The 18,150-nt window shown below is 35.7% G+C and overlaps 1 protein-coding gene across 1 annotated transcript in view; it reads left to right on the top strand.

The window, feature by feature from the left end:
• KDM7A (lysine demethylase 7A) overlaps positions 1-18,150 on the top strand; it is a 76,645-nt gene that overhangs the window by 38,263 nt on the left and 20,232 nt on the right. The window contains exons 10-18 of the mRNA XM_050714077.1: positions 2,794-2,911; positions 4,687-4,847; positions 6,281-6,422; positions 6,687-6,873; positions 7,355-7,517; positions 9,501-9,588; positions 10,350-10,456; positions 13,420-13,511; positions 17,761-17,850. Of these exons, the coding sequence (XP_050570034.1) occupies positions 2,794-2,911; positions 4,687-4,847; positions 6,281-6,422; positions 6,687-6,873; positions 7,355-7,517; positions 9,501-9,588; positions 10,350-10,456; positions 13,420-13,511; positions 17,761-17,850 (1,148 nt within the window). The remainder of the gene's footprint in view (positions 1-2,793; positions 2,912-4,686; positions 4,848-6,280; positions 6,423-6,686; positions 6,874-7,354; positions 7,518-9,500; positions 9,589-10,349; positions 10,457-13,419; positions 13,512-17,760; positions 17,851-18,150) is intronic.

Raw genomic sequence — 18,150 nt, 5'->3', positions numbered from 1 at the left:
AAAGGTAGCTCTCTTATCTTTTTTGATGATTAAAGAGTATATGTCACAACAATCCAGTGAAATTTGAGAATTGGAGCTTGCTGTCTTACTTTTCTTTTATGTCCTTGAGACTTACACTGCTCTGAATTCCAGATATCTGATTTGTGAACATGTTTCCACCAAGTTCCAAGGAATTTTGTGAGTTACCAGAAGAGACTGAAGCAGAGTGGCAAGAGAGGCAGACCTCTTTGGTTCTATCAGTAGATACATTCACTGTAGAGATCTGGAGTGGAAAGATAACATTTCACTTCTGAAGAAAATGGTTTTTGTCCTTCTGTAACTACTGCAAGGGCACTGATATATCCAATTCCCTAGATTTTTCAACATGACTTCTGTTCTCAAAAGAAAGTAACGTAAAAATGAATTTCACCTATCCAGCAATAAATTAAGTTTCTATGTTCAAACCTGAAAAATGTATATATGTACTGTGTTTCTTACGCACTAACACGAAAAATGTCTATATGTGCTTAGTGTCCAAGCAGTATGTTGTGGTCATTTGTGTTTTTTCATATATATTTTTTTCTTTGCTTGAAGACCACTTAATGGTTTACAGCCACCTCAAGATCTAGAATCTTTACAAAGCTGAATTCACTTTACCATTTAGAAACAATAATTTTGAAACCACTGCACCTTCATTGGTAGTTTTGTGGAGTATGAATGGAGTGATTAATTTCACTTATTTATGTAATTAATACATGTTGTATGATATGTATTTTGTATGTAGGTTATATTTAATACTTTCAATATTAGCTACCTTCATGTTAGGGCCTGAAAGGTAAGATAAATGGTCTTTTACTTGCTTGTGGTTTTTACTGTTCTGGACATCTCTTTCAGTTAAAACGCTGTATGTGTCTCTTGTAAATAAGAGTACAAATATCAGCCATTTCTTTTCCCACCTTTCTGCCTGTATTTTTTTTTCCTGTGGAATAGAGGGACCGGGAGAAAGAGTGGAAGGGGGTACATATCAGACTTTCAAAATACTAAAAATCTAGAGAATTTGGAGCTTTTTTCTTTTGTTTATTTGACAGAACTAGTGTGCTTCATCATCCTGTTGATTCCTGTGAATAACCTTTTTTTTTTTTTAATGCAAAGGCTTCTAATGCCAGCTTTGTTTCACCTGCAGCAATTTGAGTCATTTCTGTGTTGGAAGTCTTTTAAAAGACAAGAATCAGTAGTAAAAATTATCCTTACTACATCATATTGCCTGAAGTGAGTACATCTTCTAGATTTATTAAAAACTTCAGGCTTATCAACCCAAGTAGAGGTGATATATTGAAATATATCTTAATTTGTAATTTTATTAATTGTAACTTAGCTAAGTTGCCAGAATCAAATCTGTGATGGTTTGTGGCTTGGACTTCAGCATGTTTTAATGTTGAGAGAGACTGATAATGTTTCTTGACTTTAAATGTTGCAACAATGCTTCACAGTGCTTCAGTTGTATGCAATTATGTGTATAAGTAAAGACATCTTTTATTTACTGCTTCATATTCTAAAACCCCTTTGTCTAAAGGAGTTCTGAAAGAGACCAGAATTCAACTGTGTTTAAGAGGATAAGTATATCTGTAATTTCGGCAGATATATAATCCCACCTAATAAAATGACATTGTGGAAAAAAAAAAACAACCAACCAAAAAAACCTGCGAGAATATACAAGAAACATACACTTTATCCAAGTGGATTTAGATTCAGTATCTTACAAAATTAATTATGTAAGAGCTCCAGTAATTAAAAGAAAGCTACTATATAGTTAGATGTAAAAATCAAATTAACTAATACAGGAGTATTGATCAATTTCTTTTTATATTTCAACCAAAAAAAAAACCAACACACTTCTTGATTTGATTATCTGTCATTTTTCAATGGGAAACCAACACACCAAATTTTATGTGAATGTCTAGTTTTTAATTTTCCTCAGCCGTTTAAGTATAAGGAGATGTTAAAAATGCAATTTAGTTGCTTTTGGACTCTCAGGTTCCCCAAATTGTAATAGAACAGTAACTTATTCTTTATTCTTTATTATTATTATTATTTTGTGATGGAGAATACCAGTTTAGAGCAACTCAGAATATCATCGTTTTGGGGCACAATGCTCGCATTATATGTATTGCATATTAATTATATATATATATACATATATATATATACACACACACACATATATATATATATATGTATTGCATATTATTATATATATTGCATAGTAAAGGTTGTACCTGCCAAAACACTTTATACCCCAAATTGTTATGGTAAGATAAACTGAATAAAATAAGGGTGGTTTTTTGTTCCATGTGGTGAGATAGCACAATGGGATTAGGTTCTGTTAATTCTGTACTAATGCATAAAACGAAGTCTTCAGGATCTTGAAGAGGTAGGGTTCTTCTATTTATTAAAAATAAAAATTGGAGATTTAGGAAATTAATATTCAGATTTTATTGATTTACTCTTTAGATTTGAACAATTTTCAGTTGTTACTGTTTATTTATGCTGCACTCAGTATGGGATTTTGAATCTTTGTGTATAATGTGCACTGATGTTGTCAGATGGGAGGAGCTCTAGAAGTCCAAATGGTCATTGTCAGGTCTTCTGAAGATTTCATTTGTTGCAGATAGGTAAGGTGTCACCTACGTATCCAATAAGATTTGTTAATCTCAGTAATGTGACTGAGGCACGTCTGCCTCGCTGATAGAATGACTGCTAATCTTAGGCATCTGATTTAACTAATTTAAAGTTTAATTCTTCTGAAACTTGTAGTGAAAAAGAGGAGGAACTGGCACAGACATGACTACACGGAGTTGGATGATGGCTCCAAACCGGTGCAGGCTGGAACGCGGACCTTCGTTAAACAGCTGCGGGCTCGTTCTTTTCCAAGGTACAGAAGCTCACTTAAACATTTCAGTGGAAAAAAAAATAATAGAGAAACTTAGTGGGCTGAGTATGTCTTCGAGAAGGTGAATAACATTTCCCTGCTTCAGAAAATGAAGGCCTAGGATTATTACTTCCTCCTCCTTTAGAATTCTCCCTTATCCCACCCTCCCCATCTGAAACAGTGAGTCCCTGTTTCAGGTGGATAAATTTGCCCTTTCATGCAGTAGCTTCCCCTGTTCAGTTTTGCACTGGGCTATGTTGTCTGTCAGGGCTGCTACAGGGTGATGGCTGTTGAGTTTGCTTTTCTTCGGGTTTTGTTTCTGTTTCTTTGAGAGGGGGAGTGAATAAAATAGAATAATTCAATTGGAAGGGACCTTCAAAGATCATCTAGTGCAACTGCCTGAGCTTCAGGGCTAACCAAGAGTTAAAGCATGTTATTGTGGGCGTTGTCCAAATGCCTCTTGAATGCTGACAGGCATGGGGCACCAACCACTGGGCTAGGAAGCCTGTTCCAGTGTTTGGCTACCCTCACAGTAAAGAAATTTTTCCTCATGTCCAGTCTGAAGCTCCTCTTGTGCAGCTCTGTGCCATTCCCTTGCACCCTGTCATCAGTTCTCAGGGAGCTGAGACCAGCACCTCCTGCTCCACTTCCCCTCCACAGGGAGTTGCAGAGAGCCATGAGGTCGCCTCTCAGCCTTCTTTTTTCCCAACTAGACAACCCAAGTGTTCTTAGCCTCTTCTCACAGGACATGTATTCCAGCCCTTTTACCAGCCTTGTTGCCCTCCTCTGGATGCTTTCAAGTACCTTAACATCCTTTTTATATTGTGGAGTGCAGAACTGCACACAATGTTCAAGTTGAGGCTGCACCAATGCTAAATGTAGCAGGAGATTCCCTTCTTTGGACCTGCTGGCTATGCTGTGTTTGATATATCCAAAAATGCAGCTTTTCCTTGTAGCTGCCAGGGCACACTGCTGGCTCACGTTGAGCCTGTTGGCAACCAGCACCCCTAGGTCCATTTCTGCAGGGCTGCTCTCCAGCCACTCTGCTCCAGTCTGTACCTGTGTCTGGCATTACTCTGTCCTAGGGGCAGCATCTGGCATTTCCCTTTGTTGAACTTCATGCTGTTGGTGATTGTCCAGTGCTCCAATCTATATAGATGCCTCTGTAAGGCGGTGTGGGTGCAGCAGCAAGAGTGGTTGACTTTTGTTTTTCTTTTTATGTGCCTGAACTGTCAGAATACTGTCTATTCGTCTAGTCCAGGAAAGGAGAGATTGGGTAATTACTCCTCAATTTCATTCCAGATAACAAAGAACATTTACATGTGCTCTGCCCTACCCATCTCTCATGCTGTAGAGGAAAGTGGAGAAAATTGTAACAGAAATCATCTCAGTCTGTCTGTGGCTGTCTTTTTCACTGTAAATGTATAATGGCTTTTAACTCTTTAAAGGACTCTTTACTGTTGTTGTTAACATTAACATTTTGTATTATTTTGGTGAGAATTCCTTTTTCTCATCGTCTTAAATGACTGTGTTCAATCGTATAGAAGGACTGTGGTTTCCCAGGTTATGCTTGACAATAAATGATTCCTTACTGGTTTATATTGTTGTCCTTGTCTTCCAGTTAAATGCTTAGTTTGATAGTAGTACTGGGTCCAATTCTTTTGGACTCAAATGCAGCCATTCCAACCTGTCCTCCCCCAAACTGTGACATAATTGTTTTTTTTAGTAGTGCTTGGAGGATGCTCTTCTGCTAATATTCCATTATTTCTTTCTGTTAGTGCTGATGAAGTAATTTTGAAAATGCATGGAAGCCAGTTGACACAAAGATACTTGGAGAAGCATGGGTTTGATGTTCCTATAATGGTTCCAAAATTAGATGGTCTGGGGCTCAGACTTCCTCCGCCAACTTTCTCCGTCTTAGATGTGGAACGCTATGTAGGTAAGGGTCACTGTGGAATGTGTGCAAATGATCCTGTTTTTAAAGTAAAATAAATATTTGCATGATTATAAGAGCTTCTAGAGTGCTAAATATATATTCTAAATTGAATACTTCTAACCAGAGGATTGGCAAAGAGCACAATTAAGGCTACTGATTTGAATTTTGTGTGTGGTAGGTTTGTGACAGGAGTAAACCATTAATTCTCAACTTTCAGAAGTGTTAGTTTTGGTGCAAGCTAAACATAGCATGTTTTTGTTCTGCTACCAGATTGTTCAGTTTTTGAGAATTGAATGAATCACTGTTAGGATTGATAAAGATTAATCAGTAGTCATACTATTGCAAAACTTAAAGTTTTGGGCTCAGTGAATTGGCATTTCCATACTCAATCAATCTTTTGGAAATTTCTTCATTTCATTGCTATACATATATTTTGACCTGCCAGGTTTAGGGACAAAATTGGAATGCTGCAGGTTCACTTTTCTGGTTTTGAAATTAAAAATAAGAAAACAGAAATAAAATTATTCTAAGTAGGATTTGTCAAGATGCTATTAACTTGGAATTTTAAAGTAAATATAGTGTGCATCTAGATGCACTCCTTCATTCCAGAATGAATTGTCAAATTTGATTCCTGTGTAACTAGATAGACGTAATTCAGTTACTGTTATAATTTTGTCATTACTCCTTTCTCTTGGCTAATGGTTGCTTCTCGCTTGCCTATTTCTACAGATTTCACTTTAAAATATGTCTTATGTAAACAAATTCTTGTTGTATTTAGAAATTAAGCTTGCCTTATGGCTTAATTCAATGAAATCAGAGTGTGCTTAGAAGATATGCGTATATATAAGCTGGGGGGGAAGAGCATAGAATGATTACAGCAGAGTACCTGCATGGTTTTCAATATAAAAAGCTATCCGTTAATTATGGCAAAAGTTCAGTGCAGTTTGCTAAGAGCTGTAAGAAGGAAGATTTATTATTTGTAAAGAATTCTCAATGGTCCTTGTGTTATATATTCAAGTGCTGTGGTGATGATTAATAGGAAGAGTGAGGAAGAGATCTGCCTTGATAACATTCTCTACGCTAGTCTTTCCAGTGACAGCCACAAAACCAATTTCTTTCTTTCTTTTTTTTTTCAAACCAGTTGCAGTGATTCTGCATTGCTCCTTTTTTTTTTTTTTTTGGTTAACCGCAAGAAAGAGGATTTATCTTTAGACTTTTTTCAGTTCTGTCCTTTGCTGACTGTAACAATTAAAGCTAGACTAGTAAAAGTTGGTTTATACCAATCTGTCCTTGTTCTAAGAGAATGCTAATGATATTGGAGTTTTTGTACAGAAATATATTGATAAAAGCTGGAAAAAAGTAAAATTTCTCTTAAACATCTTGAACAGCTGTTTTTATCTGTGGTAGGATTAAGAAAATCATTCTGTCTTTCACAGGTGGTGACAAAGTGATAGATGTAATAGATGTAGCAAGACAAGCAGACAGCAAAATGAAGCTCCATAATTATATTAAATATTTCACAAATCCTGACCGACCAAAAGTATTGAACGTGATCAGCCTGGAGTTCTCAGACACAAAGTGAGCATTGACTTCAGTTCCTTGAATGTAGGAAGTGGTTTTCACTAAGGTGAACACTATGTGTGGGAATATAATGTCTCTAGTGTTAAAGATAAGAGGCTGCATGTTTTATGTAGACAGCTACTGTGATGTAATATGGGTATAAAACATTTTTACTAATTCATAAGTAATAACTCTGTAGGAAGCAAACATTTAATGTTGTCATTTAGAAAGAGGGGCACTTACTCTTGATCTTATTTATGTGTATAATTTTTTTTTTTAAAGGATGTCTGAATTAGTGGAAGTACCAGATATTGCCAGAAAGCTTTCATGGGTGGAAAATTATTGGCCAGATGATTCTGTCTTCCCTAAGCCTTTTGTTCAGAAGTATTGCTTGATGGGTGTCCAGGACAGCTATACTGATTTCCATATCGATTTTGGAGGAACTTCAGTTTGGTACCATGTTCTCTGGGTATGAAGGCTTCTTGATTTATGACTGTATGAAACACAATTTACTCAGTGTGCAGCTTTCTTCTGTGGCATTATTACCTGCTAAGAATGATTTTTCTTAACAGGCAAAGGAGGAGCTGGAAAGTGAAAGTGAAGTTGGTGTCTCATTTTCATGCTTTTAATTTATCATGCAGTTGGTGACTTCTAGACTGTAATTGGTTGGCTGACCATTTTAATAGACTGGTAGATGGTATAGTGAAGTTTTAGTATTAAAAAATGAATTAAATGAAAATGAATGTCATTGTTGGGTGTTCTTCACATCTCAAAATGCATGCCTCTTCTCCCCCTCCCCGCAGTTGGTTACTGTACTGTTACTTAAGCTTTTGGACAATTGCAACTGTGACACACTGGTCAATAAGTTGCTTTTGTTGCAAATAACTCAGAGGTAGTACTATGCCTCCAAGAGGACATACATTTATTTATTTGATGTTTTTATTTAATAGGGTGAGAAGATCTTCTATTTGATCAAGCCCACTGATGAAAATTTGGCTCTATATGAGTCTTGGAGCTCATCTGTCACCCAAAGCGAAGTATATTTTGGGGACAAGGTTGACAAATGTTACAAATGTGTTGTAAAGCAAGGACACACTTTATTTGTTCCAACAGGTAAGATTTTACAATTATTACTAGGACGTAGCATGTTTAATTACCAGGAATGAAGAGTATCTTAAATGACACATTACATTATCAATAATTGGTTTATCCTGAATTTTTGCATGAACGAAAAGAGAAAAAAAGGAGTTGGAGTATAGAATAAGACCCAATCAATGATGCCAGCTTTTGGGACAGATGTTTAAAAAAAAAAAAAAAAGGGAAAGAAATTCTGTAAGACTGATTAAAGGCTTTGAAAAAATCTGATCTGTACTGAAATGCATTTTTGCTGTTCCTGCTTGGTAGGATGGATATCCTGATGGTAGCGGATATCATAATTATTTTGTAATCTCTGTAATATGTTTGGAGTAGACTTGTGATTTAAAATTAATCTTGCATATAGAAGAATACCACCTACAGGGAGGCTCTCGAGAGTTATTTAAATATTGTTAAAGATACTGTTCTTAAGTAACAATCAAATTGTTCTATTCAAGATATTCTATGTGGCTTTATTGTTGGTTTAGTCAGTGTCTGGGGAAATGTATATGATAGGATTGAAATACGCATCCTCCTTGAAGAGTCAGAGGTACTCATCTACTGTGATGAGTGAAAAATTAAAACCATACTGACAAATGCAAAATGCAGTTGAAAATACGAGGCACTCTCCATTTCATTGCACTTTTCAAACAATAGAAATAAAACAATTTATAATATTAATTTAAAACAAACAACAGTTTAATTTGTTTAAAACAAACAACAACAACAAAAATCACAAACGCCAATCCTTAGATTGCTTTTGCCATTGTCCCCTTCAGTCTTTTATATTCTGTTCTGTAATTTCATTCACAGGAAACATAGAAGGTATGTTGGTCACTCAGCGTAGTTACTAGTTTAGTTTCAGGTCTTTTTGTATGTGGTACCACAACAACTAGAACTGGTTGTTTTTAGCTGAATGAGGGCATGGTATAGTTGCTTGTGATTTGGGCTGATCTTGCATCAAGTTGAGGAGCTTTCTGTGTTTGTACATGTTGCCTGTGCTCAGTTAAACCATGAGGTAATCTCCAAATTCATGGCCAACTGGTCTATTGTTGCATACAGAAATGTCTGTATGCAGGTGAAATCAGAAAAAGCATTGGAAAAGAGAACTCTGTATATTTTTAGTTTGTTTACATTAAAACTGCACAGGATAAAATTTCAATTCAACTATTTTTAACTAGGAAGCCAATATGTTCTTTTGTGTACTCAATTGAAATTATTGAATGGTAATCAGCTAAATTAATAGTGTAATGTTGGCCATGCTTTGCCGTAGTGAATTGTAGAGTTCATGAGGACAATATTTCAAATATGTGACAACTTAGCATAGTCAGAGTACCTAGACTGGGTTTTAAATTGATCATTAGTTTCACTAAAATTAGAATGGCTATACTGGGAATAACTTATAGAACTATTTCTGAATTCCTAGTAGAAAAAACACAGTATTGCTACATTACTTTTTTTTTTTTTTTTTTAAGTTGTGCAAATTTTTCGGTTACTGTAAGGAAGATGTAAACATGAAAAGTAATGTAATTTCTTTTTAATTTTTATTACTTTATTGTTCAGCATGCTTTTTTTTCCCCACAGTAACTCACTTATTATTGCTGATTGGAAGGAAAACTTCGGGGACTTTTTACTTAAAAAATCAGTGGTGTTCTATCTTTCCCCCTCTGCCACCCCCAGTTCCTACCGAGTCAAAATGTCTTGAAGGCCATTGTCTGCTTGTAACTCCTTTAGAAAACTACATTTCCATTAGAAAGTGTTTCAGAAATCTAAACTACATGTTATTAAAATCAAGAATATTTGTTCCTGGCGTAGAATAATAATTTTCTTTTTTTTTTTTTTTTTTTTAGTTTGGCATACAATATTTTAAAGGATTTTTAATATGTACATGCAAGTATTTAAAAACATCTTTCTTATAATAATTTATATGTATTTACTAAGTTTCTGAATCTTTCATTTCAGGCTGGATTCATGCTGTGCTCACATCTCAGGATTGTATGGCTTTTGGAGGAAATTTTTTGCACAACCTCAACATTGGCATGCAGCTCAGGTTAGTCTCGACTCTTACTATACCTTTTCCTCAGTAAATAGGATATTTTTTCCGATAGATACTTTTCTTCATGCTTGTAACCAGGATCAGATGGGTACAGGCTCTCAAAACAGACAATAGTGGCATTTTCAGTTAGACTAAGCCCAGCACATACTCTTGTTTCACTTCTGCAAAGCTTGTTTTAAAAGCAAAATGAAGAATATGCACAAATTTAATAATAATAATAAAAACCACACAAACCAACAAAACAAAAACACCAGCACAACAAAAATCCCTTTCCCCGCCATACTTTGGTGATTAGTATAAGCAAGAAAACGAAAGCTGAGCAAGCCCAGGTGTGCAACACTGAGTTGAAATGAGCATCCTCAAGTCAGCATTGCTCAAAGGGCAGCTGTGTTTAGTTTTTGTCCAAGATGTGGAGCTGTCTTCTAAACATATTGTTTTTATTTATTACAGTGGAATCCTGATAAAATTCCATCTGTTAAAAGATCACACACTGGGTTTGTATCCTAGTTTTATGAAGTCCAACTTTATTCTTAGAAGTGCAGCAGTCAAACTTGATAAGGTCAGAGCCTGGATGAGACCAGAGTTGAATCTTGTCTGTGGTCTTGTTGGGATTTAAATTTGTGGTACTTCTTTTATTTAACATGACCGTGCCTATTTTATTTTATTTTGGACATTATATCAATTTGAATGATTACATGCTTGAATAATAAATTAGATAATGTGAATGTTTTTAAATCATATTTCTGTTTGTTCAGGTGTTATGAAATGGAGAAGAGGCTAAAAACCCCAGATCTTTTCAAATTTCCTTTCTTTGAAGCCATCTGTTGGTTTGTGGCCAAAAACTTACTGGAAACGTTAAAAGGTAATCTTTGTCCAGTTTCAAGAGATATACATATGTCTGCTTTTTTGTTCAGTTGACAGTGGAGAAAATTATGTTGCTGCTATGAGAACAGGTGTAACGTGTTTTTTTTTTTCGGAAAACCAGATAGCATTTAAACAGATTTTGGTAAATAATGCACTGTTACAGTTCTAGATTCAGCAGTTCTTAGTACAAGCTTTCTAGGGTAACTTGCGCTGTGCACAATTCTTAGTGTAGGTAGTGATGTGTGTAACTAACGTTTTGTAGAATGCTACTGACACCTTTGAATTGTTTATTAGTGCTTTTCATTCAATGCTAATGGTGTATCTGGTCAATGAAGATACTCTGTCCTGATGATCTAGAATATCGGAGATTCTGGCACAGTGCAATTAGGCTATCAGCCAGATAGGATTAATTTTTCATTATCTCACAAGGTCTTGTTAAGGCAGATATGAAAGTTATTTCAGTGTGTCAGTTAAGGTCTTGAATAGCCTTTGGTAGCCTTTCTCTCCTTCTTTCAGCAAACAACACTCTCTAAATGATCCCACTAGTTTATGCCTGTGGGCTGCTTCTTGGTGACTTCACAGTTGAATGTAAAGGTTTTCTTGCACCTTTACGATTTCCTTGGACCTTTTCAGTAAAACTACCTTTTGTCTTCTGCTCTTTCTTGTTAAGGGGAAGGCATCCATGAGGATTTTTGTAGGAAAGATCTATTGGTTCTTATGAGCAGTGTTAAATCACTTATATTGATGTTTATCAGTAGACATCTCAACAGGCTTTTGTTCTTGACAGTTCACAGTCCTTTCCAAACTTCCTCATCTAGTCCTTTAACTCATATATCTATACCCATGTGTAATTGAGGCTGAGAGAATGCCTGACTTCACCTTCTTTTGCATCAAATATCTTGCCCTCTGCCACCTCTGTTTAATCTTATTAATAAATACCATATTTCAAAGGAGGGAAATAAGCCTTCGGAGAGGATATTGCTGAATTCAGTGTTTGCTTTAAAAGAGCACTCTCACAAAACCTTTTTCTAAGGTAAAAACCTTGAAAATGATCTGTTCTTTCAGCAAATGAAGGCGTTGAACAACTCTGGTTTCCTAAATGAGTATTTAGAGTTTCTGGATGAAACTAAAACAACTCAGAAATTTAACTGAACAAACTTAAAGATTTTTTTTTTTTGCTTCCAAGAAAGATTGTATTCTTCTTGAAAGTTTGCTTTTGTCGGTCTCACACCTGGGTATTTGAAATTTACAAACACGACAGAAGATGTAGGAGCTATATTTCTGCTGGAAAATCAGTGGGATAAATGTTTCTAAGTAATCTAGTTAACTACGTGTTTCATCTCTACATGTTTCCCTCTTTTATTATGCACCTCCTTACTTGAGTAGATATACTAGGAGCCTCTTGTGACATGTGGTTCTTAAGGGAGGGTCATGAAGCATATTTTCATGTTATTTTTAAGCTGTGGCTTAGCAGGTATTTTGCTGCAGAACACTGCTAAGATCTATAAACCTATAATGAAAAATCAAAATTGAGGCTTTCATGGCTAATGTAATGATTATGTTGGGTTTTGGCATCAAGGCTTATATGGCTCATGTGTTTGCCAGTCAGAATCCTTTGTTTTTAAAATAAGGGATGATATCAGTTCAGCTGTGAAACGTAATAGCTTGTAATGCATTGAACACATGGTTGGTAGCAGTACTTTGTGAAATTCATGTCAGTTAGCAAAATCAGTGCACTGTGTTTTTCTGCTTCTTTTTATGAAAGGATAACAAGCAGTCATAAACCTTTTGATTTTGTCTTTTCATTGGTAAAAAGTATATTATGATGCTATAAGTGTTGTGCCATTCACCTAAACTTTACTCTGTAGTTCTAGGGACTTAAGAATAAGTGACTTTTTCATCTGTACAATGCTGATTAGTTTTGATTATTCTTATGTAACACAGTCTTTTTTTTTTTTTTTTTTTTTTTACTGCAGCTAAAAAAAGTAAGTCCAGTCTGTGGTGCTGCATTGTATTCTCAAAATTTTACTGAGTCAGCTAGTAGGCAGAAAGACTCCTGCTGCAGCTCAAAGGCCTGCCACTCCTTCTCACACCCTTTAAAAAGTAGGAGGCATATTGGAGAGAAAAACAGCTGTTAAGTAGCAGAACTTTCCTTTTTCTGCCACTGGACTAATACGTAGCTTTATTAGTGTGGTTTTTTTTAATGAATAAAAAGAAAAAAAGTAGTTCTAGGGCTTATTCATTTCTTATTGACAGGAGGAAATATTTTTCAGGAGCATAGGAAGAGTCTCCAGTCTACTCTTGACTTTCTGGAGTATTTGCCTTTTCTCTTCCTTTTTCCCATTAAGTAAAAGGGAAATTTTAGAAGGAATTGTGATCACTTGGGAGCACCAGCTTTCTTAACAATAACAGCTTTTGTAGCAGAGTGTTGTACTTCTTCTCTTTCCCCACTCTTACTTTGGAGCAAAAATGATGTATACTAAGAAGGAGAACTCTGGTATTAAAGTGTGAACTATTTGCTGCATGTATGGGAATAAGCAGTAGGAATTCCAATTGAGAGATGCGTCCCATCCTATGTACCTCTGGTCCCCATTGACTAAAATGTTTCTGAACGAAACAGATTATTTGTTTCTTCAAATAACATTTTTCTTCTACATTGTAGATCTGTTTTATTCCAATTGAAGTGTAGTATGTTGTAAAATTTCTAAATTGCCCAAGAAGAAGCCAAGAATAAAAGATGTTATGTAGAATTGCTTTAGGTTGTGAGGTTGTGGGTTTTGTTTATTTGTTTGTTTTGTTTTTGTTACAGTATGCATGCAAATACAGGATGTAGTATTTCACTTGCTTACACAATTTTTTCTTTTCTGGGGCTGTTGCATAATGACAACTTCATTGGCTGCGGGTGTCATTCTACTGTTTTCACTTAGTGCATTTCTAAATTATTATCTGTATCCTTTTTAGAACTGAGGGAAGATGGTTTCCAGCCTCCAAGCTATTTAGTGCAAGGAGTGAAGGCTTTACTTACTGCTTTAAAATTATGGATGAAAAAAGAGGTAAGAAAGAGTAAGACTGATTTTGTTTGCTATTTTGGTGAACTCTGTTTTGATTTAGAAATAAGTGAAGGTTTGTGTCCTTCTCATATTTAAGATTTTTTTTTCCATTAGTGAGTACTGAAAGACTATGAAGAGTGAAAGTATGTGCTGCTGATCTGGGGAAGAGTCATCATGACAAATTTCTATGACTATGATGCTAATGAAGTCTTTTTAAGCTAATGAATAAGCTCTTGTATTGTAGCTGATAGAAACAGAATCATGCTTCACCGCAGTACGGGATAAGAATCCTTCAAAATAAGCCAGTGGGAGTTTTTTCTAATAGGTCTGTTTATACAGTCAATTCATCCTCATCTGAGGCAATGGAAGGTTTTAATGCCCTGATATTAGGATTTTCCATTGATGTCAGTGCTTTGGAGAGCACATTTCAGGTACACATATATTGCTGAAGAGTCAGTTTAGATTGAGGATATTGACTTTGGTTGAGTACTGTCCCTCCAGAACGTTTGCTGGCTTGTAAAATCATTAATACGTTTTCTGTGCTGGCTTTGCTGGTGCTCTGCTCTCTAGGAAGGCTTATTTGTTTTGGCACAGCACTGGACCAGGCCTTAACTCCATGGTTTTTTTTTGTTTGTTTGTTTTTTTTTTAAGTGTCTGAGCTAATGAGCCCTCTTGGAACCTGTGCTTCTAGGAAATGCTGTTCAGACAGTCAGTTTGGTTCTGACTGAGCTTATTAATTCTAGTTTGTTGCTGGCCCCACTGACCTGAACTGGCTCCTGGAGATTTGTTTGGTCTTTCTGCCCACAAGTTCTCCTTGGAAAAGAATTTGTTGTATTACATCAGGTATCCTATTCACACAATGCTGTATCCAGCATAGTAAGCTTCGTGGAACTGATGACGAGGTGTAAATGTAGAGGTGGTTAACGCCATGTGTAATCAGCTCAAGTCCGGCCTGTATACCATTACTGATTACAGAGGGTCAAGGAAAGGTACACCTGTAACACCTCAGAACTGGTTCTCCGGTGTGCCATTCTGGGTCAAATCCTGCTAGTAAGCAGTATAGCAGTATTTACAGGAGGTTGTGCCTAAGATACTAAACCATCTGTGAATCCAAGCTCTCTCTGCATCCACGGCATGGAAAATAAGCAAGCTGATTAATCTAACTTGATAAACAAGAAACATAACCTATATAAATCCTTGTTTTTACTTGAAGTTGGATTGGAATTCCTCTTTTATAGATCGCCGTAGTATAGTATTGTTGTCTGTGTAGTGTAGTGTCTAGTAGTTAATTAAATGGTTTGAGTAATACTCTGTCTAGAATGTGGTATGTTTCCTACTTTCCTGTGGAAAAAAAATAATAATTGCAGATGCTGCATTCCATATGCTTATTAATGAGATCAGTGAGTATTCCCAAACCACTGGCTGAAGACACTTCAGTTGTGAGGCAACTGCACAGCCTTCATGCTCTATTGAGAACATGGTCTGCTGTCCACCTGCTATCATGTTTTGTAGCTTGCCTTCACCTTTTTTAGCTGCTGCTTCATAAGTGAGCTGATGTTTTCTTCGCAGCAGACCATGTGCGTGTTAGGGTTGTAGCTGTATGCAGCAGAAGACAGGAAGAGCTTTGTACATTGCTATATTATCTGTTCATGGTGAGGATTTCAGACAGATTCTGAGAAAGAAATGAAAAATGAATAGTCTACAAATGGGAAGCCTACTCATGATGTTTCACATTCCTATCATGGAATATATCTTCTCAAGACAAGTGAATTATGTTAGTGTATTGCTGTGAACTACTTGTTGAAGCATTTTAAACTCAGCTTCAGCAAAGCAGCAGTATCTTCATTTCTGCAATGGTTAAAAACTGCCAAGAGTTAGAAGATGCTGAGAATAATGATGGAGTGCTACTAAAATAATCTTAGTTTTCTTGTCTTGATTTGAATTGAGCTTGTGCAAGGTTTTTATCGATAGGTGTATGTTCTGATTACTTTAGTGCAGATCATCAGCCATCAGGTTAGTTGATACACACAGTAAAGATGATGACCTAACCAGTCGTCTGAGCTCTTGGATCTTAGCTCTGGCTTCCTTCCAACTTACATAAGCAACCGGTCTCAGTTTCTATTTTTAAGATGCTTGATCCATGTACCAGTAAGATTATTTTGGGCAACTGTTCTGTTGTGGGTTTTTTGTTGTTGTTTTTAATAGCTGTTTTAAGAGGGGGAAAAAGAAAAACCTTCCCCCCCCCCTCCCCCCCCAAGGAATGGGCATTTGGTTGTGTTTGTATTTTTAGGTACCAGTATGCTTAATTTCAATGCTAGTTTCTAAAGATTTGTGGATTTTTATGCCTACCAGGACTTTTTGTACATCTTGATTTTAAGACAGGTTTCTCGATCAACTGTTTATTTTCAATATGTACAAAATGATTTCTTGAAGTTTTTCAGTGTATTACAGTTTTTTCCATTATTTTCTTTATCTGTAACACTTGACATACTTAGTCAATTTTGTTGCTGCTATTCACCCTACTCAAAGAGAATTCCTCAGTCCTAAAGAGTTTCCAGGAGTCAGCATGCAGAGACAACTTTAAAACAAGCTACATAATAATGATGATAATTTTTTAGACGTGGTATCTCTAGGTATTCATATTTCCTGCCGATCTGTTCTTGCTGTCAAACTGTTAGCCTGATATATCAATTTGAATTTGTTGGCATATTTTAGTTGCTTGGATGGACTTTTTTCATAATTACTCTGACCACAGCTTAGTTGAGAAAGCTTTGATGTAAAGAGATACCTTTTATAGTAACAAACAAGTGAGTTTGCCAATGGAATTTAATTTGTTCAAAGAGTTATTACAGATTTTACTTGCAAAATAATGTATTTCTTCTTCAACTATGGTTGATTTAGTAAGGCTTGCCAGTATTTTTAAGCCAGAGAAGCTTTCCAGTCAGTGTTTTATAAAATTGCATCAGAGTCTCTTCTTCTTGAAGTCCTCGTGGACAGGAAGGCTTTTTGGGAGAGTCTTTATGTAGAAAGGACTGAAAGGTCCTAAAATAACCATTAATTTGTTGGAACAATTATACTGTGTGGTGCCAGAGGTGCTGTGTTCCCAAGTGTGAATGTGTAGAGGTGATGCACCGGTGAATGAACAATTGTAAATAATACCAGCAGATTTAATATTCCCTGTATCATTAATGACACTGAAATGAGTATATCAAGGTTATACATCTGGTTGGTTTTAAATGACTGAGAGGAAGCCAGATTCAATGAAATGTACTTACAGTATCAAATTGCTTCTAGCAATAATTTTGCTGCCGAAGCTCATTTTTGAAGTGTGAATAGCTGAAAGTGTTTGAGAGACATTTTTCTGTTTAAATAGTCAATTAAGGGGATACCAGAATTCATGACAGTCATTCTGGTCTAAGTGCAAGTGTTTCATCTGTTTAATATTAACTAAAGTTGTCTTGGGGCAAATTTAAACTGTACATACAAAATATTAAACTTGTTTTACTAGATCTAACTGTAGAGTGTTTGGACTTGCTCAGATTAGTAATAAATATATAGTAGATCTGTCTGTGCTATGATACTGTTTCAGAGGATTAAAGGGAACATAAACTATTATGGTGTCCCAAGTTGTTTTTATAGGGAATGATTTTGAATAGCTTTCTCCAACCTACCACATTTTAAATAAGCTAAGGAGGTGGTTTAAAAAGTGAAATGTGAGGCAGATGTCCAAAATCTGCTTGTTGGTTACTCATTGCTATTCCTGATTTACCATTAAGAATAAATTTTGTCATAGTGAAATTCTGTTAGCCTTTAGGTTTTTTTGAAGGTCATCATTCTGAGTTTGCTAAGTGTGACTCCATACTGACCATGCTAAAGGGGAAAAAAAAAGAAGTTAATTACAGAGAAATAAAATGATGTAAGTGATTATCAGGATAGCTCTGTATGACCACTTCTTTAGATTCTTAGAGATTCTAGGAGAAGCTGTGGGATGGCTGACCTTGAGCCTACCTTTATATATCCTGAACGTCAGACACTGAGGGATATCTGCTCCCTTCTAAATCTTAGACTTGAAGGTTCAGCGTGTTTATGCATCTGTCCTGGCAGTTTGCTGTAATTATTAAAAGAAATCAATCTGGCTTCTTCCCTTCAAACTTTTTTTTTTCCTGTAGTTTCATTTATTTTGTACTACTTCTGCTTTTATCTGAAGGGGAAAAAAAGAATTAATTGCCTTTTCTCCATCCTTTGCATACAGCTTGTAACAGAACATGCCTTTGAAATTCCAGACAACATTAGGCCTGGACATCTCATAAAAGAGCTCTCAAAAGTGATTCGTTCTGTAGAGGTAAGAACAGAGGCAACCCTAAAGTCTGCAGGAAAAATCCTTGAATCAGGTCATTCCGTAGTAGCTATGGATTAATTTGACCTTATTCACCTCTTTATTCAAAGTAAATATTTATTTATATTTAATATATTTTCTCATAGAAAAATGAGAAAATTTCATTTCTCATTTTCTAGTTGAAGATCAAGAGGAAAACTGTTGGAAATACAATGCTTTTGGTGTTTGAGATAAAGAGAATGTGTAACAAGGGTGTTTTATGTAATTCTTCAAAAAAAAATCCACACATTTTAATGGTGAAACTAT

This window comes from Cygnus atratus, chromosome 1, assembly GCF_013377495.2.
Source record: "Cygnus atratus isolate AKBS03 ecotype Queensland, Australia chromosome 1, CAtr_DNAZoo_HiC_assembly, whole genome shotgun sequence".
Taxonomy (NCBI): Eukaryota; Metazoa; Chordata; class Aves; order Anseriformes; family Anatidae; genus Cygnus; species Cygnus atratus.
This window is presented reverse-complemented; position numbering and strand designations above follow the sequence as displayed.